This window comes from Vulpes lagopus, chromosome 4, assembly GCF_018345385.1.
Source record: "Vulpes lagopus strain Blue_001 chromosome 4, ASM1834538v1, whole genome shotgun sequence".
Lineage (NCBI taxonomy): Eukaryota > Metazoa > Chordata > Mammalia > Carnivora > Canidae > Vulpes > Vulpes lagopus.
In genome coordinates, this window is record NC_054827.1 from 100,528,832 (window position 1) to 100,552,621 (window position 23,790).

Sequence of the window (23,790 nt, forward strand, 5' to 3'; positions counted from 1 at the left end):
CATTTAGCAATAAAGTCTGTTCTAATTGATATATGTATATGTACATGTGTGTACATACACACACACATATATATATACATATGTATGTATACATATATGTATATGTATGTATATATGTATTTTTATTTATTTATTTATTATTTATTTATTTATTTATTTTTAGGGGTGCCTGGGGTAGCTCAGTTGGGCTAAGTGTCTGGATATATGTATATGTACATGTGTGTACATACACACACACATATATATATACATATGTATGTATACATATATGTATATGTATGTATATATGTATTTTTATTTATTTATTTATTATTTATTTATTTATTTATTTATTTATTTTTAGGGGTGCCTGGGGTAGCTCAGTTGGGCTAAGTGTCTGACTCTTGATTTTGGCTCAGGTCATGATCTCAGGCTTGTGTTGGGCTCTGTGCTCAGCAGGGAGTCTGCTGGAGATTCTCTCCCTCTCTCTGCCCTGCCCCTGCTGATACACATTCTCTCTCTAAAATAAGTAAGTAAATTTTTAAAAGGAAAGGTCTGTGTATACTTTTAAATATAAGGCTACTGAACCCTCAACAGACTATAATATAGGTAAACATAATTCTTATATGTACTGGGAAACCAAAAATTCATTCACTTGCTTTACTGTGAAATTCACTTTATCGCTGTAGTCTGGAATAGAACCTGCTGCATCCCCCAAGGTAGGCCTGCAAACCAGCAAAATGTAATTTATCTGCACAAGCTTGTTTGACATCTGTGAGGTCTAACATGGTAGCTACTCACTCAGCTACTGAGCACTTGAAACATGACTACTCTTGAATGCAGAGCTGAATTTTTACATTTCATTTCAATGTAAATAGCTACTACAGACTGTCCAGGTTTAAACAAGAAAGAGAACCTTCCGTATCCCCTTTTGAAATATGGACAGTATCAGCTAACCAAATGAAACTCACTCATTTTCTCACTGAAACTGGATTCCTGCCATAGTGGCAACCGGTGTGGCTTTGCACAGCTGCTCCCTAACCAGGCACCAAGGTGGTCACATTGAGGAGACCACAGCATGGTCAAAGACCAGACCGCCTGTTTGCTCTGAATTTTGTTAACATTGTGTGCTCACTCATTTATTGATGGTTTTACTGTGCAGATGAACAGATTTAACAGTAGTGAGTGACTGGTCTTACTAAACATCTATGTCCTACTCTTTTTTTTTTTTTCAATGGCATTTGGTTAACTTTCCCCTGCTCTTTCAACCAATGGCAACCAGGTCCTAAGGTCCCATATGTCTGTTCCCTTGATTCCTTTTCACTGCCACTGCATGCCCAATCAATCAGCAAAGCCTGCTGGCTCCCCTTTCAAAATTTATCCAGAATCTGACCACTTCTCAGCATAGGGCTGCTGCTGTCTAGACTGAACCACTAGCATCTCTCGCCTGAGCTATTCCAAAGCTACCTGACACACCTTCCATTTATCCTCTGCTCCTCTATAATCCTTTCTTCCTCAAGCCAGAGTGAGCCCTTCAGTAAGTTCTCCTCATTCTTCAGCTGAGAAGCCTGCAATGGTTCTCCATTCTTGGTCAGGACAAAGTCCAAAGTTTTTTGAGCCTTCAAGAACCTACAGATCACATCAGTTGTCTCTTTAACCTGGTGGGCCCTCTCTCCCGTCGCTCTGTTCTTCCTGTCTTCCTCCTGGCTTTTTCTTCAAAGTGCGAAGCATATTCCCATCCCAGACTGTGTGTAGGCACTTGCTTGTTCCTTTTACCTTTATAACATCCTTCTCCCAGATATCCTCATGGTTTGGTCTTTGCTTCCTCCAGGGCTCAACGATGGCATACTGGAGGTCTTCCCTAAATACCTCATTTAAAACAAAATCCTGTCCCTCCTTACTCCTTCTCTGCCTCAGCTTTCTTCACAGTGCTCATCACCACACTGAGTTGTACATTTCCCTGTCAATTTCCTCCTCTTAGAAAAGTTAATGCCATGGCAGTAGGGACTCTATGGGTCACTGTGTTCCCAGGCCTCAGAACTGTGCCTGATACATAGCAGGTGCTCAATATATATACATGTTTAGGGTGGGGTGCAAGGAAGTGCAACCACAGTCCCGATCAGGCAGCAGCAGGCACCCACCTGCTGCCTGAGGTCTCAGGCTCTTTCAAAAGATCACCTACTATCACCAGTAAGCTTAGTAAAACACAAATCTGTCTCTGCCACTACTGGCAGGTGGCTCAGCACAGTCCGCTGAATAAACTTGGATATGCTCTAACCATCCTGAACTATTCTCAGTTCATAAAACCAAACTTGCTCCCTTTCTTCTTCTACCCTTCACAATCAGTGTCCTATGTGTTTCCAAAAATTCCACATCTCTATCCTTCCTGTGCCCCATCCCTGCCCTGCTTTTCAAGCTCTCAAGTCAAACCATGCTTTCTCTAGTAAACCTCCTGTGCCACTGCCCCCACCTCCACCCCTGCAACAGTAGGGAACTTGTATACGTGGCACTTAGCTCACACTGTTGGAACCGCGCTATCTCCTTACAGGTCACAAAGAATCATGGTTAAGACCATGGGTTTGCATTCTAGCTCCACTATTTATGGGGTGCATGGCCTTGGGCAAATTACTTCCAATCCTGTGGCTCAGTCTTCTTAATGGAAAAACTACTACTCACTCTCATAGAACGGCTGTGAAGAAACAGGCTAGTACTAAGTGCTCAATAAATGCTGGCTATAAATCTATCCACCCACTAGTCTATGAAGTGCCAGACAGCTAGCACAATGTTTGCTTTCTGTATCTCAGTGCCTGGCCCAGAGCCTGGCATATGGTAGGTGCTCAATAAATATTTGCTGAATAAATATATGAATAAGTGATTTATAGAGGACCAACTGGCCACCTCATTTAACTTTATACGAATCCTCTCTCTCTACCCTCATGGTAGGGGAGGGCATCAAAAGGGAAAAGGAAGTGAATCTTTGTTTCTTGTGGGTTATTTTGCTCACTTACCCTTTAGGATCTGACTTCATTTCACCTTAATATCCATCACAAAAGAAGCTTATTAAGAGAAGGGGGCCAATCTGACTATAAATTTTCAAGCTCTGGAAGAAACAGTAGTTTCAGGAAAAGAGCAGGTATGATGAAGTCAAGCATCTTTCTGATCCCACCACAAGGCTGGCCCATTTTCAATCACTATTTTCCAAGACAGGATTAGTCTTGTCTCTCTAAGGCTGGGGAGCAATTCTTTTAGATAGCTGACATTTGTCTCCTTGTTCTCTGAGAACAAGCCAGATATGGGTTCTACCCTCAGAAAGCTCCCAACCAACAGGAGCTAAATAGAATCCTACAAGAATAAATCATTAGGCTTGTGATAGGAGCTATAATAAAAAGGTACAGAGAATAAAATCCCATAACAAGTCTGGATGGTAAGAGATTTCCCTGAGAAAGGGGTGTGGTGAGAGTTGACAGAGAAGTGGGGGTGAATGAGCTGAGGGTGGCAGCAGTGGAATGAGCAGGGGGGCTCAGCAGGTCCGGCGCAAAGGCATCTGAGCTCAGTCAATCTGATTGAACACAGAGGGACTGTGACTCAAAGATGAGCCTGGAAAGATACTGCAGGGGCGCCAGACATCGCAGGGCCATGTAGGTCACAGAAAGGGCTTTGACTATTACCCTGAGAGAAATGGAAAACTTTAGTTGATGGATTTTTAAAGGTAAATATTTGAATTTTCAGATTTATCACCAATCACTCTGTTCGGAGACTGGCTGGGAGGGGGCAAGCCTGGAAACAGGATGAAGAGGAAGAGCATCACTTCTAGTGAGGAACAAAGTAGGGCAGTGCCTCCAATGCAAAGAAATGTGAATATATGGCAATGATTTAGGAGGAAGAATGTCAAGGGTGGTTTGTTTGTAAATGGCTGGCATAACAGGCTGTGGTGCCATCCACACTGCAAAAGAACATGTCCAAGCAGCAGCCTGTGCTGTGTTGTGAGCTACGAATATACAGAGGCTTAATATTAATAGGCAGCTGGACACACTGGTCTAGAGGTCAGAAGGCATGCTAACAACACAGAGCACCTCAAAGCATTACATGAGGCCAAAGGGATGATGGAGAAGGAAGTTTCTTCTCCTATTTACGTTCCCAAGTTGATACATAATGTGCTAGAGAAAAAATACATCCCAAACCTAATTCTTCTAGGGTAACAGGAGCAAATAAAAGATGCTATACAAAAACAAATGAGGAGCTTCTCCAAAATATTTCATGCTGTTGTTTTAAAATGTTATACAAAAACATAAAGGGCTAAGACTAGCCAAGATATCCTTAAAGAACAAGGAGAGGAGATTTGACAGCCTCCCCTCTGCCCCAGTCATTCAGGAAATCAAAACTTATTATAGAGTACTATTAATTACATAGTATTATAGGGACTCAGGGTTATACCAACAGGCACTAGACTCCATGGAACCACACAGAGATGAAGATTTTATATCTGAACTGGAAGAACATAGCAATGAGGATAGAAAGGATGATTTAGGCTCCCTTTATGCGGAAAAAATATGAAATTGTACCTGGTCATCTCTTACTATACACCAACCAATTCTGGATAGATCAAGGACCTAAGTGCCACAAAACTTTTCAGAAGAAGATACAGACAAATAATGACCCTTTGGTATGATGTACAAGACACAAAAAGCACAAATGGTAACGCAAAAAGAAAATAAAATTCACCTACATTAAAAGGCAGACTTCTGCCTGGCAACATACAAACATCACGAATTTGAAAAAGCTAAAAACTGAGAGAAAATTGGTGCAACGTTCTCTCTAAAAAACAAGAATATACAAACAATTTTCTACAAATCAATACAAAAAGGACCAGCAAAGCAGCCCTGTCCTGCAATGTTTTGTTATTCAAATGTCACTCCTGGGGAAAAAAAAGAGAGAGAAAGACAGAGGCCAGCAAATCATACAGAGGAAGAGCAAACCATCTGGTGACAGACTCCTGGCAAAGGTGGGAGAACAGGCACTATCCCACCTGGTCAGTAAGGAGAGAGCCCTCCTAACCTTTGGAGGACAATTTGTTAAAAATCTATTTTAAAAAAATTAACAGGGATCCCTGGGTGGCGCAGCGGTTTGGCGCCTGCCTTTGGCCCGGGGCGCGATCCTGGAGACCCGGGATCGAATCCCACATCAGGCTCCCGGTGCATGGAGCCTGCTTCTCCCTCTGCCTGTGTCTCTGCCTCTCTCTATCTCTCTGTGACTATCATAAATAAATAAAAATTAAAAAAAAATATTAAAAAAAAAATTAACATATGTTTGATTAACATCCCTTTGCACTTCTAGGAATTATCCAAGAGATAAACTCTCACATATGTTAAAAACAAAACAAAACAAAACAAAAAGAGTCAAAGACATTCTCTGTAATACTGTTTCTAGTAGCAGAAAAATGGAAAAATCAAAATGTCCAGCAGTGAGGGATCAGTTTAAAGAAATTACATCCATGCAATGGAATCTGGAAGCGTCAATACAATGACAAGGATCTATCACTTAACTTCCACGTGAAAGAATCAAGATGCAGAATAGACTATTTACAACAACAACAACAAAAAGGAACATGCTAGAAGGTGGAGCATGATTATGTACATTGATATGCACAGATTATCTCCACAGGGACACAGAAGAAACCGGTTAGAAGGACTGCCTCTGTGAAGGGAAATTAGGACGGGTGCTAAAGAGTGGAACAGTCCAGAATATGTTTCATTTGGCTTTTAACTACGTATGTGTATGTATTACATTCTCAACAAATAAAATCTCCTGCTGAGAAAATTTCAGCCATTCTAAAAAAAAAAAATAGTTTAAACAAATGATAGTATGTCCATATTAATAAATATTATATTTAGCAGCTAAAAAGAACAGAACAAATCTATATGTATTAATATAAAACAGGCACAAGATTTTTTGGAGGGTAATGAAAATGTTCTAAAATAACCTGTGGTGATGGATGGCCAACTCTATAAATATACTAAAAGCCATTGAACTGTATGCACATTTTAAATGGGTGAATTGTAAGGCACAGGAATTCTACCTCAATAAAAGCTATTAAAGAATATTAATAGACATACATGCGAGCACATACACACACACACACAGCCACATGGAAGGGAGGGTGAGTGAGGAGACAGAATTAACTATAGCCCACAGGCCAAATTTGGTCTGCTATTGGTTTTTATAAAGTTTTATCAGGACACACCCACATTCCTTCATTTCCAAACTGTCTATAGCTGTTTTCATGCTACAAAGGCAGAGTTGGGTAATTATGCCAGAGACATCAGAGTTTGCAAAGCCTACAATATTTTCTACCTGGCCTTTTACAGAAAAAGTTTGCCAACCCCTGATAGTTTAAAAAAAACTTAAATTGTATAGTTGAATGAAAAACAGCAACTGCAGGATAATACAGTCAGTAGGATATTACTTATGTTCTAAAATCACACACAACACAATATGACAATATGACATATCTTCTATGAATGCAAGTAATAGTGTCAGGAAATGATCCCAAATTCATACGTATGGTTATTTCTGAGAGGGGGCAGGCAGAAAGGATTGGGAGTTGGGCAAAGGGGTCTTTGACTTTACTTATAGTTTATCTGAAAACTGTTTTATTTAAGGAGACAATATTACCTGAGCAATTGAACATTTATTTATTTATTTATTTATTAATATTTTAAAAGCACGGCTGGCAGCAGCAGGAAGTAACAGGATTAGGTTGGATTAAAACCATAAACTGTGATCTTGGTAAGCGCTGCCAAAATTTTAAGTGTTGTGATCCACATCCACCTTTCAGATTTTTTCCAATCTCTCTCCTGTTCCTCTTCCATCTTCCCTTCATTAAGTTCAGAAGTGAGCTTTCCAAGGAGTAAGGTAAAATGAGGCAGGAGCAAGAGTAGCAGGAGGGATGGCAGACAGCTTACAAAGGAGGCCCGGGATGGTGAATGAATGGGTCCTGTCAATGGTACCAGGGATTTAGTTCCTAGCACGGGGCCCTGGGTTGTGTGAAGACAGTCTCAGGCTTAGCAGCGTCCCGCAATTAATTCCTGCTCACAGCCTCCATAGTCCTAGCTTTGCATAATTCACACGACCCTCACAAGAGCCCTAGGACTTCTAGTTTTCTGTACTTTCAAGTAGGTTTACAAGTTTGACTAGTCTTGAACATAGTACACCTTAAAAATAAAACCAACTGACTGGCAAAGAGCAATTCAGGCCCTCAAAAGGCACATGTGTGAAACCTGAGTCTCAATACGGCTGCTTTACACCAGCATTTACAAAGATAAATTGGGTACAAATGATAAAATACATATAGCCCATCTCTGGAAAATAAAGCAAGCAGAAATTCAACTGGAAAAAAAGTAAACTAGTTTAGGACAATTATTAGTTGTTATTAATTATGGAAATTATTAACTTTGGGAATGGACAGTTTTTCAAAGCAAAAGAATAAAATGTCAGGGGTAGTTTCCAATGGTATGTATTTATATAAAATGAGACCTCAGATAACCTGTCTTCTAACCTAGAAACTATGTACAATTCTAGTAAAGGCAAGTGCTCTAAAACAGCAATAAAAGGAATCATCCAAAGTTGTTTTTTTTTTTTTTTTTTTTTTAAAGAGGTAAATTCAAAAGACAGGATATCATCATTAAGGCCATGATATTTAAAGGGACCTGTGCTAGGTCTTTGTTTGCACGAGCAATTACCAAAGGGGAAACTTGTGTAACTTTCTAATTGTGGGTCCCAGAGCCACTTCTGCTTCTGAAACAAAAGCAACCAGACAACATGAAGGGCTTCTGGGAAAACCTGGCTATGTATAAACTACAGTTACAGAGGGGAAAAAAGCACATTCATGAAACTACTCTTTTAAACAATCTGTTCTTGAACAAAACTCCACATAATTCCAACAAATCTTCACAAGGGAAAGAACAGGAAGTTGGGTGTTAACCAAAGTGAAGCATAAATGTTACATACATGTGCACATATATTTTAAACTAAATATACTTTAAGTTTCTCTCTGGCAAAAAAGGTTTACTGCTGGTAAACTCACCTCCATGTTCTAGAAATACTCGAACACATCTTTCCTTCCCTCTTGCTGCAGAGAAATGAAGCAGGGTCCAGCCATTAGCATCCCGGCCATTTGGAGAATAGCCTTGTTCTAACATCTTTCGTACTGTGTGAACATCCCCAGCAGCAACTGCAGCCTGAATCTGCAATTCTTCCTGGAGTTCAGGGTTCCTTCGACAATGGTGGTGTAACATCCTAGCTGAGTCCACTTTTTACAAAGGATTCATTAGGTCACAGGGAATAGGCTTTAAGGGGAAACAGAATACATGAAATTTAGAATACAGGGCTCCTCATGATGTGTCTGTTAAATAGTACAGAATTTTCCATTGTCAAATCATGTAAATCTTAGTAATGACAGTTCATCCCCCTACAACTAATTAACAAGTACCTGTTATAACCAAAACTTCCAAGATTAAGATTATACAAGATTCCAAACAAAAAGCCAGGCATAAAGCTTTAAATTGCTGAAACAGGACATTTCTTCTGTAGTCTTTTGAAAGCTCAAAGCAAATATCCTAGGAACACAGTAGCCCTATTTCAGGTATAACAGAAGGCGATGCTGGGCAGCTAGAAAATTCAAGACAACAGAGGAGTCAGAGGAGTTTGATTACCCTAACGCAGAGTTATAAACCAATCAGGATATATAGCAGATCACTGAATGAAATACGGAGTATCAAATGGGCAATTCACAGGTTATAAAGACTACAGACCTTTAACTATGAGAGACAGGTAAAAAAAAAAAAAAAAGTAAAAAACTTTAAGTGAGTCCCCTAAAGTATTTCAACAATATCTTATTTTTAGCCCCAAAGGGTGAAAGGTTTGGGGAGGAGGGGGAAATGCATGGGGTGAATTAAAGTAAAAGACACGGATAACACATATTCTCCTTTTGTTTATTTCTTTGTCTCTTTCTGTCCTCCCCACTTTGCTATTTGATACATGATATGCCACCCCTTGTTTTCTACCACATCTTTTCCACTTTCCTAATTTCAGTTTTCCAGAAGTTTTACTCTATAAGCATGCAGAATACCAAGATCATATGAAATATTAGGAGACCTACTTAAAGTTTTTTACTTCTTTTTCCAACATGAAACAACCTGTTGATTCACCACATGAAAAAACTACTTTAAAGAAAAAGTAGTATATCGAATTTCTACACCCTCTAGTAGGTCACAAAAGAGGTATGCACTCAGATTCAATGTAATAGAAGATCTCCTTCCTGTGAAGAAAATCCAAATTGAATTGGTAAAAAGCGGCATCTTACACGTGTGCATAAACACTTTTCCAGTGCATTTTTAAGTTACACAGCTTACAGAAACTTAAACTAACACACTTCTAAGAAGCCATTCCATCTGGACTAATTTTAAGGAATAGATTAGACTCATCTCCTAATTAGCAGGCTTCCATTTCTAAAAATAAAAAATTATGTGATAAAGTCCTTTAAAGACATTTTGGTCTCCTATGTAGGTTAGACATCTTGGGATAATCCTGTTACCAATAATAATTTATCTTGTAAAACTTCTAGTTATAGATTGCATAAAGGTAAACTTAAGCCTGACCTAGGCCAAACTGTCACAGCTTAAGAGTGTAATCAAATATCCTGTTGTTTTGTACATTGAAAATGGTTATTTCAAACTCATGAGTATTACTGTTAAGTAACAGAAATTAAAATGAGAAATTTCCTCACAATTTGTTTTCTTAATAAACAGGATTTCCCCCTTATCTCCTCACTTAACTCCTTTTTCAATCAAAACTATAAAATTAAGTCTTTTGTTTCAGAAATTTTGAAACCGAAAATCCTTTTGGAATACGTTTTTGCTTATTTTTAGAATTATACGAGAAGATGTTGAAGACCATTACAAACTAATGAAAACTACTACTATGTGCTCAAACCAATCAACTTTAACATTTTGTTTCCTTAAAAATGAGACAATTATCTTTGCACTTAAATGAGGTCTATTATGCAAGATCCAATCAATTTTGGAGCAAACCTGGATTTTGTTTGAGCAAGTGTTGTGTTTAGTATATGTTAGCTGATTTGAAGGAAAAACAAAGGCTAAGTGGATTTTTCACCCAGAACTGCCCAAATGACCAATGATGATCAGTCACTTACCTTATAGAAGAATGTCCCTTCTCCTGATATGTGGTTTGCCTAATAACCATTGTGCACATACAGCATTGTGAGGAAGAGGCTCAGAGGGTATCCAAATTGCAGCATGAATGACCTTTCTTAACCTAAAAACAAATATCAATTATGGGAAGACTCCTAAAAACAGTAAAAAATCTTACAACTGCCTACACAGTCTACCTTTGGATGAATTTAAATTTTAGCACTTTATAACAAACTTACAGAGCAAAAACTCAGATCAATTCTTAGAGAAAAGGATCCTGGTACCTACATTAATCTCCAAACTGGTAAAGAAAAAATAACACATTTGGAACTTGGATGCAAACACATGTTCCTATTATTTTTTGCTCTATTCAGAGCATATTTTCAGACTTGCACATCTGAATTACTTTTTAACTGATGCTGTTAGGCACATGATCTTTCTAAACATGACAAAAAACAAAAGCATGTGTTGATTCAATACAGTAAGTGGACAGCACCAAAATGGAATCTATGACAACTAAAAAGGATATTATGTCTTTAAATGCTGGTTCTTCGTATGCCCAAAAAGCACTATGTCAATCATCTTGAAATTTTATTCCTTTACATATACATCAAACTAGGTAAAAGATTAACATTTCTTGTCAACTTCCCCACATGAATTTTGAAAAAATTCTCCACAGGTTTAAGGAAAAGGTTTAATTTCTCCATGTAAATTAAATCTTAAGTCTGTGAATTCCACTAAGGTTAAGAGCACATGCTAAGTGACTTGCACACAGTACACTAGAATCACTCTAAGAATTACTCACCAGAACTGCCACCGCCTTCCCCATGGGGTGGCGTGTGCTACACCCTATGTCACTTAAACAGGAAAGGTCGGACCACCTGGCAACTCGACAGGCTCTAGCGAAGAGTGGCAGTCACAGGGGCTGCTGGGTGCACACCAGAATTTTCAACCAAACCAAATCAGTACAGTCCACTTTGACTCTTTCCTTTTTCCATACATTTTTTTTTCCCTCATCAAACTTTTCAAGGAAGGCCAGAGAGTTGGCCAAGAGGCGCTTGGAAATAATATTTGACTTACAAACTGCCTAGTGTTTCTAAAAAACTGAATTAGACATAACAGAACAGCTCCTACCACAGGGCCAGCAGCAAAAAAAAAAAAAAAAAAAAAAAAAAATACAGAACCATTCTTACAGAAATGCCCAATTCGGAGAGTGGGGCAAGAAAATACACATGTAAGGTGAGCCTGGGGCATCTCATTGTGCCAAAAAGGAAGTGCTCAAAGAAAAATGCAGTGATGGGGGTATGTTACTGGAGCACAGGAGCCAACTAAAGAGAGCTCTCATCAGCCAAGACAGAACAATTTGAACAAGATAATCAAGTTGGATTCTAACTCAAAGTACAGAATAAATATCGATATGCCCATATTGCTATAACTGGTTGAATAAAGGAAGGGAGGAGAACCAAAATCTCCTGTGCGTAATTCCAAAGATTTGTATAGATGCTCCCTACTCAAAGAGTAGGGCATAACTTCCCTCCCCTTTAGTGTAGGCCATGCATAGTGACCTCCTTCCAAGGAGGATAGCATGGAAAGGAACGGAAAGAGCAATTTTATGGTGAGAAACCTGAAAGACACCATCCTAGCCCAGTGATCATGATTAACAGCAGCAGTGCTAAGTTGTGTTATGAGTACAATATGAAGAGAACAGCAATTTTAACTTGGTGATCTTTCCCTCCAAAGCCCATAACCTCAGTCTAATCTTTTTTTTTTTTTTTTTTTACCTCAGTCTAATCTTGAGAAAAATACCAGACAAATTCTAATTGAGGGACATCTACAAGATACCTGACCAGTACTCTTCAAAATATCAAGGTCATCAAAACACAAGGAAGGCTGAGAAACGTCATGGCCCAAAAGAGCTTACATGACTAAATGTAATATGGTGTCCTAGATGGTAACCTGGAACAGAAAAAGGCATTAGATAAAAGCTAAGAAAATCTGGATATGGATTTTAATTAATAATAATGTTCACTGTTGGTTCATTAACTGTGAGAAATGCATCTATTAATACAAGATGTTAGCGGAAACTGGGTGTGGAGTATACGGGAATCCTGTACTATCTGTGCATGTTTTTTCTATGAATCTAAAACTATACTAAAGATTTGTTTAAAGAAAGCCTACTGAGATATCCAGTGATGAGCCTCCAGCATTTTCCACAAATGAACAGGTGATTGTTTTCTACATTTCAGGTATCAATACCACTGGGTGCCTTGTTTCTAAGGGTGTCTTGGTATCCCCTGCCTCCCAAGAGAAGCGGAGCTGGCCCTCCATGGTTTCAAGCCTCTAAGAATCCTTGTTCTCTTACTGCCTTCCATCTACCCATGGAGGAAGATGGGGGGTGCACAGGGAGGAAGACAAGCAAAGTGGGAGTGGGGATGGAGGAAAATATGAAATGGTATTAATTTATTAGTAGTATCAAGAAAAGGCTGTGATAAAAGATGAAGGGACTGTTTCTCTCCACAAGAAAGGTGCACAAACCACAGCAACTTGTGATAATGCTGTCTGGGCTCTTTGGTCACACAAATGGAAGTCCACTGAGTGCCTGACATGTGTTTGGCACACGGATGGGCCTTGGCCACTGGTGTTACCTCTTGGTAGAACTTTTAATAGAGAGTTCTGCATACTTAATTACCCCTAGAAACGTTAAGATCATTTTCTCTCTTCTAACAACACCAAAGTGCTATAAATAATAACCATAGGTTTAAACCAAAAAAGCACTCTTGTACATGCATCAGTCTTTGCCAGAAGAAACAAACATCCATGTACCACGCACACATAATTCCTGTCAGCTGCATCCCTTAAATTATGAAGGGCAATGACTTATTACCAAAATATCCACTACAATAGTCCAAGGCACCAGACAAGTAATACATTTGATCTTGGTATTGTACGAGTTTGCACTGAACAGGGTAGAACTATCCACTTATGAGTAAATTTTTTTAAAAAGACTATTGAACAGAAAGAGTTAATACACCATCCAGTGCTAAGGGTGTCTATTAAAAATTACAGAAGTCTACAGATGAGATAGGAAAACAGTCTATTTCCCTTCAAGGAGAAGGTTGAAAATCTGAGTGCTCCTCAAGTCACCTATAAAACAAAATAATATGGCCAAGGAGGCAATTTTCTAAAGAAATATATGTAAATGTGAGTTGCTTTAAACTAATGACTCAGAATGACTAAAATTCTGAGGGTGCAATCTTAGGAATGCCATTTCAGGTTCCAGTCAGAAAAGAGAAAAAAAAAAATACACAAACAAGGAAGACTTCAGAATTATTTATCAAAAGGAGCCACTTCCCCCACGTATATCGTTTTTATGTGAGGTTTCATTGCCTGGTAGTGTGTTGAATTGTGTGTTTAACTTTTACGAGTCCATCTTTTCTACTTTACGTGGAGGTCAAAAGAAAATCATCCAGGCCTCTGAGCTTTTACGCTGTTGACCATTCTAGAAACTATAAATTTAGGAATTAAGCTGTTACCAGTAAATTCCAAAAAGATGCCAAGTGAACTGCATTAAGGTGAAACCAAATTTCTTGCTTCACATAATTAAAAGAAGTTCATATTCATGGAACAGAGTGAAGTGTAAAATAACTACAAAACAAAATATATTTAAGACCTGTCTAAAATTGTATAAAACTTCTACCAGATCTGCCACATGTCCCCAGTTTCCTTCAGCATAAATGATTAGTCACTAATGGCTTTTTGCATATTATTTTCACTAAAAGTCCACACATTTTTTGGATTAAGTGATACAATTTAGAACTGTGCTTTCAGATTTCACACAAACTAGAAACAAGATAACAGCTTGCTACTCAAAAAAGGAAATAAGCAATTCTTTGTAGAGCAAACAGAGATCAGGCTGGTATGAAAACAAAATCAGCAACCCAAGATATTGGCTCTGAGGAACAAAAACCACCATTGGCTCACAGGTCCTAAGAGGAAAGATAGATGGCTGCAGCAACATCATAAGGCCCAAAGTGTGCCACATGGCTGAGGTCTATACTGACCAGCACTATTTGTAGAATTCAAGAGCCTGGAACCCAAAATAAAGTAGAAGTGTTTTTTAGTATCACTCTACATGGTCAGCATGGTGTTTATGTTCTAAAACAAGTAAGGGCATTCATATTTCCTCCAAAGTGCTGGGCCTCCGTGTAACACAAGGGTGTATTATCATGCATAACTTATCTACAATTCTTATACGTTCCAGCAGAAAAACCAACCATTTTCGTGGAATGTGGAGGAGGCAAGAGAGGAATTTGTATAACTCACTTATCCAGGCTCAACTCAAGACTTAAACCACAAGAACTGTAACGGAGGAGGTCTTGTCAATATTATCTTAGTAACTCATGTCTTGCATGATCATGTCAGTGCCAAGGAAGTTTGCAAGAAGGGAGACAATCAGTCTCTACTGAAGGAGTGTATTCAGTTGGGAATGAAGTGAAAGTCTGTAAGTCAGATATTAGGTATGCTTATATAAACTTTATCTGACTTCAGACTTTTTAGGAATAGTATGAAATTTCTATGTTACCAAAGTCACATGCAAAGAAAATAGATATTATGTATAGCATAATATTAAGCAATTGTGAACGGTATCACTTCTGGTATAAAGACAATTAAGTATAGGGCCACAGCATCCTCAAGATGCATCACTGAGATCTTCAATTAAAATCAGTTATTTTCCCTATATGACTATAAATCTAGACTTGGTTATCAAATAAATCAGGTTCTGGACCTTTCTTTCCCTTAAAAACCCATGTACCTGGCAAGAGAATTAACACAAAATTAACTACCAGGTTGAAAAAAATAAACTGTCCATGTTGGTAAATAATGACCCAAATTAAACATTTCAAATGTTCAGCATAACCTAGACCAAACACTCTCAATCATGCTAATATTAGAAACAGATGTCAACAATTTACATTTACATATATATTCCCTAATCTTAGAAAAACTGTTAAAAGCTGAGAGGATCGATGAAATATTATTTAAGCAATGAGAATGACCTGCCTAGCAACCAGGATAAAGGAGTGTCGTCTCTATACCTTGCATACTTGACTTGCCACAGACCCACTCTCTTAAAATCTCAGGTGATAACACCCCTTGTAAGTGAAAATATGCTAGAGTTCTATATCTAAAGTAGAAAAAAAAATATTTATGTGAGAAGGTCTGAATAGAAAACACATAATTCATTTGTACCTTAAAAACATACTTCAAGTATGTTAGCATATTAAAAAAAAAAAAACAATTCCTAAAGCCATCATTAGGCATTTCTCTGGTAATTTGCACATTTAAATAATGAAAATTCCCTTTAACTTGACAGACTTCTGCCTAGCTTTTACTGAATTGAAGTGGATCCCATATACACATAAAGGCTATCCTAAATGTTCACGGTGAACATCTAATCACTGCTAGGTACTTATTTTCAATCTCATTCAGTAGCATACAATCTCCCTTTGGTGACCAGTTCCAGGTCTCAAGAACACAAATCCTCAGAGAACTTAAAAGTATCTTGAGTGACGTCTTCACAATTAAAAATAATCAGGAAAGGCATTAATTTATTTTTGTAAAAGGCAGAAAGTCCAGTGGAACAGAGTAAATCAAAAATTTCCTAACAACTTGTTATTTTAAGTACTTCTTTGTATTCCCTAAACAATCTTAGATATTAAAATAACTCTGAGATTAACAAGTCCCTTTATACCCCTGTTACCGGATGGCAAAGAAGTCCTTCACTTGACTAATTTCTGAACTAACTCTTACATAATTTCCCTGATCATATTCCCTCCTTAGGAATTACATGGATGTCCTACACTTACCTTTAATGCATTTTCAGAGGCAGCAACAAAATACAGCGGCAGAAATGTGATCACACGAATGAGATGCTTACATTTCAATCTAACAAATTATCTGTAAGGGTTTTGAAGAGATCTTATCTATGAAGAGTGCAGAAACAAAGCCCTAGATTCTAAAAACACCAAACCATTCCCGTGTTTTCAAACTCTTGAGTGTCAACTGATTAACAAAATATTGTATAAAGTTTTGGAAGTTCTTCTAGAAAATCTATGGTGTAACAAATATAACGGTTTCAAGACCCATCCACATCTGTCACACAGAAACACACATAAAAGCTGCAAGAGTTAATTATGCTCAAGTGCTTCAGGGGCAAATAACTGGTTTCAACTATCCACACTATCCAGGTACACAGATTCACTTTTCACGAGAAAAAAGTCACATTATCTTTCGAAACTCATAAATTTCAAGCCACTACTATGCCTTCCTCTACTAAACCCTTGTCAGTTAACTGAAAAGATTTTCTGATGGAGTGGAGGAAAGGTGATAGGAAGACATAAGGGGAACACAGAAAATTGTGGTTTAGTTAAAAAGCAGAATCATTCAGAATTAACAAGCAATTAACAAGGAATTGAGGAATTCCTAAGAGAGTAAGGGGGGGGGGCTACAAAAAGGTCTCAAAGTCTCAGAGCAGAGTAAATGGTACAGTGCACGGAAAGGATAATGCAAAGAACGGAAACACAAGGTACACAGGAAAAAGAGGGAAATACGCTTCTGAGAGAGAAGTTATTAATTAATTAAGAATCATAAGATCAGCCCTATGTCACTTAAACAGGAAAGGTCGGACCACCTGGCAACTCGACAGGCTCTAGCGAAGAGTGGCAGTCACAGGGGCTGCTGGGTGCACACCAGAATTTTCAACCAAACCAAATCAGTACAGTCCACTTTGACTCTTTCCTTTTTCCATACATTTTTTTTTCCCTCATCAAACTTTTCAAGGAAGGCCAGAGAGTTGGCCAAGAGGCGCTTGGAAATAATATTTGACTTACAAACTGCCTAGTGTTTCTAAAAAACTGAATTAGACATAACAGAACAGCTCCTACCACAGGGCCAGCAGCAAAAAAAAAAAAAAAAAAAAAAAAAATACAGAACCATTCTTACAGAAATGCCCAATTCGGAGAGTGGGGCAAGAAAATACACATGTAAGGTGAGCCTGGGGCATCTCATTGTGCCAAAAAGGAAGTGCTCAAAGAAAAATGCAGTGATGGGGGTATGTTACTGGAGCACAGGAGCCAACTAAAGAGAGCTCTCATCAGCCAAGACAGAACAATTTGAACAAGATAATCAAGTTGGATTCTAACTCAAAGTACAGAATAAATATCGATATGCCCATATTGCTATAACTGGTTGAATAAAGGAAGGGAGGAGAACCAAAATCTCCTGTGCGTAATTCCAAAGATTTGTATAGATGCTCCCTACTCAAAGAGTAGGGCATAACTTCCCTCCCCTTTAGTGTAGGCCATGCATAGTGACCTCCTTCCAAGGAGGATAGCATGGAAAGGAACGGAAAGAGCAATTTTATGGTGAGAAACCTGAAAGACACCATCCTAGCCCAGTGATCATGATTAACAGCAGCAGTGCTAAGTTGTGTTATGAGTACAATATGAAGAGAACAGCAATTTTAACTTGGTGATCTTTCCCTCCAAAGCCCATAACCTCAGTCTAATCTTTTTTTTTTTTTTTTTTTTACCTCAGTCTAATCTTGAGAAAAATACCAGACAAATTCTAATTGAGGGACATCTACAAGATACCTGACCAGTACTCTTCAAAATATCAAGGTCATCAAAACACAAGGAAGGCTGAGAAACGTCATGGCCCAAAAGAGCTTACATGACTAAATGTAATATGGTGTCCTAGATGGTAACCTGGAACAGAAAAAGGCATTAGATAAAAGCTAAGAAAATCTGGATATGGATTTTAATTAATAATAATGTTCACTGTTGGTTCATTAACTGTGAGAAATGCATCTATTAATACAAGATGTTAGCGGAAACTGGGTGTGGAGTATACGGGAATCCTGTACTATCTGTGCATGTTTTTTCTATGAATCTAAAACTATACTAAAGATTTGTTTAAAGAAAGCCTACTGAGATATCCAGTGATGAGCCTCCAGCATTTTCCACAAATGAACAGGTGATTGTTTTCTACATTTCAGGTATCAATACCACTGGGTGCCTTGTTTCTAAGGGTGTCTTGGTATCCCCTGCCTCCCAAGAGAAGCGGAGCTGGCCCTCCATGGTTTCAAGCCTCTAAGAATCCTTGTTCTCTTACTGCCTTCCATCTACCCATGGAGGAAGATGGGGGGTGCACAGGGAGGAAGACAAGCAAAGTGGGAGTGGGGATGGAGGAAAATATGAAATGGTATTAATTTATTAGTAGTATCAAGAAAAGGCTGTGATAAAAGATGAAGGGACTGTTTCTCTCCACAAGAAAGGTGCACAAACCACAGCAACTTGTGATAATGCTGTCTGGGCTCTTTGGTCACACAAATGGAAGTCCACTGAGTGCCTGACATGTGTTTGGCACACGGATGGGCCTTGGCCACTGGTGTTACCTCTTGGTAGAACTTTTAATAGAGAGTTCTGCATACTTAATTACCCCTAGAAACGTTAAGATCATTTTCTCTCTTCTAACAACACCAAAGTGCTATAAATAATAACCATAGGTTTAAACCAAAAAAGCACTCTTGTACATGCATCAGTCTTTGCCAGAAGAAACAAACATCCATGTACCACGCACACATAATTCCTGTCAGCTGCATCCCTTAAATTATGAAGGGCAATGACTTATTACCAAAATATCCACTACAATAGTCCAAGGCACCAGACAAGTAATACATTTGATCTTGGTATTGTACGAGTTTGCACTGAACAGGGTAGAACTATCCACTTATGAGTAAATTTTTTTAAAAAGACTATTGAACAGAAAGAGTTAATACACCATCCAGTGCTAAGGGTGTCTATTAAAAATTACAGAAGTCTACAGATGAGATAGGAAAACAGTCTATTTCCCTTCAAGGAGAAGGTTGAAAATCTGAGTGCTCCTCAAGTCACCTATAAAACAAAATAATATGGCCAAGGAGGCAATTTTCTAAAGAAATATATGTAAATGTGAGTTGCTTTAAACTAATGACTCAGAATGACTAAAATTCTGAGGGTGCAATCTTAGGAATGCCATTTCAGGTTCCAGTCAGAAAAGAGAAAAAAAAAAATACACAAACAAGGAAGACTTCAGAATTATTTATCAAAAGGAGCCACTTCCCCCACGTATATCGTTTTTATGTGAGGTTTCATTGCCTGGTAGTGTGTTGAATTGTGTGTTTAACTTTTACGAGTCCATCTTTTCTACTTTACGTGGAGGTCAAAAGAAAATCATCCAGGCCTCTGAGCTTTTACGCTGTTGACCATTCTAGAAACTATAAATTTAGGAATTAAGCTGTTACCAGTAAATTCCAAAAAGATGCCAAGTGAACTGCATTAAGGTGAAACCAAATTTCTTGCTTCACATAATTAAAAGAAGTTCATATTCATGGAACAGAGTGAAGTGTAAAATAACTACAAAACAAAATATATTTAAGACCTGTCTAAAATTGTATAAAACTTCTACCAGATCTGCCACATGTCCCCAGTTTCCTTCAGCATAAATGATTAGTCACTAATGGCTTTTTGCATATTATTTTCACTAAAAGTCCACACATTTTTTGGATTAAGTGATACAATTTAGAACTGTGCTTTCAGATTTCACACAAACTAGAAACAAGATAACAGCTTGCTACTCAAAAAAGGAAATAAGCAATTCTTTGTAGAGCAAACAGAGATCAGGCTGGTATGAAAACAAAATCAGCAACCCAAGATATTGGCTCTGAGGAACAAAAACCACCATTGGCTCACAGGTCCTAAGAGGAAAGATAGATGGCTGCAGCAACATCATAAGGCCCAAAGTGTGCCACATGGCTGAGGTCTATACTGACCAGCACTATTTGTAGAATTCAAGAGCCTGGAACCCAAAATAAAGTAGAAGTGTTTTTTAGTATCACTCTACATGGTCAGCATGGTGTTTATGTTCTAAAACAAGTAAGGGCATTCATATTTCCTCCAAAGTGCTGGGCCTCCGTGTAACACAAGGGTGTATTATCATGCATAACTTATCTACAATTCTTATACGTTCCAGCAGAAAAACCAACCATTTTCGTGGAATGTGGAGGAGGCAAGAGAGGAATTTGTATAACTCACTTATCCAGGCTCAACTCAAGACTTAAACCACAAGAACTGTAACGGAGGAGGTCTTGTCAATATTATCTTAGTAACTCATGTCTTGCATGATCATGTCAGTGCCAAGGAAGTTTGCAAGAAGGGAGACAATCAGTCTCTACTGAAGGAGTGTATTCAGTTGGGAATGAAGTGAAAGTCTGTAAGTCAGATATTAGGTATGCTTATATAAACTTTATCTGACTTCAGACTTTTTAGGAATAGTATGAAATTTCTATGTTACCAAAGTCACATGCAAAGAAAATAGATATTATGTATAGCATAATATTAAGCAATTGTGAACGGTATCACTTCTGGTATAAAGACAATTAAGTATAGGGCCACAGCATCCTCAAGATGCATCACTGAGATCTTCAATTAAAATCAGTTATTTTCCCTATATGACTATAAATCTAGACTTGGTTATCAAATAAATCAGGTTCTGGACCTTTCTTTCCCTTAAAAACCCATGTACCTGGCAAGAGAATTAACACAAAATTAACTACCAGGTTGAAAAAAATAAACTGTCCATGTTGGTAAATAATGACCCAAATTAAACATTTCAAATGTTCAGCATAACCTAGACCAAACACTCTCAATCATGCTAATATTAGAAACAGATGTCAACAATTTACATTTACATATATATTCCCTAATCTTAGAAAAACTGTTAAAAGCTGAGAGGATCGATGAAATATTATTTAAGCAATGAGAATGACCTGCCTAGCAACCAGGATAAAGGAGTGTCGTCTCTATACCTTGCATACTTGACTTGCCACAGACCCACTCTCTTAAAATCTCAGGTGATAACACCCCTTGTAAGTGAAAATATGCTAGAGTTCTATATCTAAAGTAGAAAAAAAAATATTTATGTGAGAAGGTCTGAATAGAAAACACATAATTCATTTGTACCTTAAAAACATACTTCAAGTATGTTAGCATATTAAAAAAAAAAAACAATTCCTAAAGCCATCATTAGGCATTTCTCTGGTAATTTGCACATTTAAATAATGAAAATTCCCTTTAACTTGACAGACTTCTGCCTAGCTTTTACTGAATTGAAGTGGATCCCATATACACATAAAGGCTATCCTAAATGTTCACGGTGAACATCTAATCACTGCTAGGTACTTATTTTCAATCTCATTCAGTAGCATACAATCTCCCTTTGGTGACCAGTTCCAGGTCTCAAGAACACAAATCCTCAGAGAACTTAAAAGTATCTTGAGTGACGTCTTCACAATTAAAAATAATCAGGAAAGGCATTAATTTATTTTTGTAAAAGGCAGAAAGTCCAGTGGAACAGAGTAAATCAAAAATTTCCTAACAACTTGTTATTTTAAGTACTTCTTTGTATTCCCTAAACAATCTTAGATATTAAAATAACTCTGAGATTAACAAGTCCCTTTATACCCCTGTTACCGGATGGCAAAGAAGTCCTTCACTTGACTAATTTCTGAACTAACTCTTACATAATTTCCCTGATCATATTCCCTCCTTAGGAATTACATGGATGTCCTACACTTACCTTTAATGCATTTTCAGAGGCAGCAACAAAATACAGCGGCAGAAATGTGATCACACGAATGAGATGCTTACATTTCAATCTAACAAATTATCTGTAAGGGTTTTGAAGAGATCTTATCTATGAAGAGTGCAGAAACAAAGCCCTAGATTCTAAAAACACCAAACCATTCCCGTGTTTTCAAACTCTTGAGTGTCAACTGATTAACAAAATATTGTATAAAGTTTTGGAAGTTCTTCTAGAAAATCTATGGTGTAACAAATATAACGGTTTCAAGACCCATCCACATCTGTCACACAGAAACACACATAAAAGCTGCAAGAGTTAATTATGCTCAAGTGCTTCAGGGGCAAATAACTGGTTTCAACTATCCACACTATCCAGGTACACAGATTCACTTTTCACGAGAAAAAAGTCACATTATCTTTCGAAACTCATAAATTTCAAGCCACTACTATGCCTTCCTCTACTAAACCCTTGTCAGTTAACTGAAAAGATTTTCTGATGGAGTGGAGGAAAGGTGATAGGAAGACATAAGGGGAACACAGAAAATTGTGGTTTAGTTAAAAAGCAGAATCATTCAGAATTAACAAGCAATTAACAAGGAATTGAGGAATTCCTAAGAGAGTAAGGGGGGGGGGCTACAAAAAGGTCTCAAAGTCTCAGAGCAGAGTAAATGGTACAGTGCACGGAAAGGATAATGCAAAGAACGGAAACACAAGGTACACAGGAAAAGAGGGAAATACGCTTCTGAGAGAGAAGTTATTAATTAAAATCTTAAGGATCAGGCACAGGCAGTGTTTCGTTCTTGCTGGGGAAACTGGGTGCCAGGAAAGAGCTGCATTTCCAGGTAACCAGGCTGAAAAGAAAGCAGTGCCTAATGAGGTAGGGGCCAGGAATAAACAATGGGGGAGGGGAGGTCTGGCTTATTACCTTTATAGAGGATGCTGAGCAGAGGCTCTCTGCGGCTTCTCCGGTGGGCGGCTTGACCCCTTCGTGCTCTCTCGTCTCCTCCAGCCAGCTCAAACCTGGAACGCAGAGACCTGTGAGTGGTGCAGGGACCCAGGGGCTGTGAGGAAGGGGTTAGCCAAGGAAGAGTGGTAAGGGCAGGAGGGAAGGAGCAGGGATTCTCCCTCCCCAGCCAGCGCCCGGCCCCTCGGCGGAGGTAACTGACTTTACCTGTCTCCTCAGCTGCTGCTTCTCTTCCTCCTTTCAGGCTTCTCCACACTCACCAACTTCTCCATTGAACAAACACTCCAGGCAGGGCCGGACACGGGTGTTCCTGATCCTTCTCGGTGCCTCACGGCCCGAGAGCCCGGCGAGCATCCGGACAGCCGAGCAGAACGGAGGCGACGGTCCTGAGCGCCGGGCAGCCTCGGGGCAGGGGTGCAGGGAGGAAGTCCCGGCTCGGGTGGGGGGGCAGCCCCGGTCTGAGGGCTCGGAGCAGGGGCTGCCGCGCTCCGGGCCGGAGGCTCCCAGCTACGGGGGCACACGGGAGGTCTCCGGGCAGCGAAGTCCCAGGTCATACAGGGTCCGAAGTGCCAGCCGCGGGGGCTCCAGGCAGGGGGCTTTCGGGATGCACTTTGCACTGGGCCACCCCCGCCCCCTCCCTCCAGCACTTTGGGGTCACTGGGATGGGACCAAGCCTTCAGCAGCCAATCAGCGGCCGCATAGGAGCCTGAGCCCGGAGCCGTAAACCAGGTCTGGGGTGGGTGGGGGTGGGGGGTGGGGGCGACTTGGTTGGTTGGTTGCTTCCTTCTCTCCTCCTTACCCACGGCAGCCCCCACCCCTTGCCTGCCGTAAAGCCGTCTGCGCATTCGCGACAGTTAGAAGAGGCGTGCCGACCGAGGCTGGGACTCGTTTCGGATTGGTCTCGCTCACTTCCCCCTCGGCTTCCCCCCTGAGGCTTCCGACGCTCCGCCCCTGGCGG

General features: G+C 39.2%; 1 protein-coding gene across 1 annotated transcript in view; it reads right to left on the bottom strand.

Annotated features, from left to right (window-relative positions):
- ASB7 (ankyrin repeat and SOCS box containing 7) overlaps window positions 1-23,741 on the bottom strand; it is a 56,720-nt gene extending 32,979 nt beyond the window's left edge. Inside the window, exons 1-4 of the mRNA XM_041752519.1 lie at window positions 23,040-23,741; window positions 22,794-22,888; window positions 10,190-10,311; window positions 8,063-8,324 (exon numbers count right to left, since the gene is read on the bottom strand). Coding sequence (XP_041608453.1) covers window positions 8,063-8,273 — 211 coding nt within the window. The 5' untranslated portion in view covers window positions 8,274-8,324; window positions 10,190-10,311; window positions 22,794-22,888; window positions 23,040-23,741. The remainder of the gene's footprint in view (window positions 1-8,062; window positions 8,325-10,189; window positions 10,312-22,793; window positions 22,889-23,039) is intronic.
- Between the last annotated feature and the right edge of the window lie 49 nt (window positions 23,742-23,790).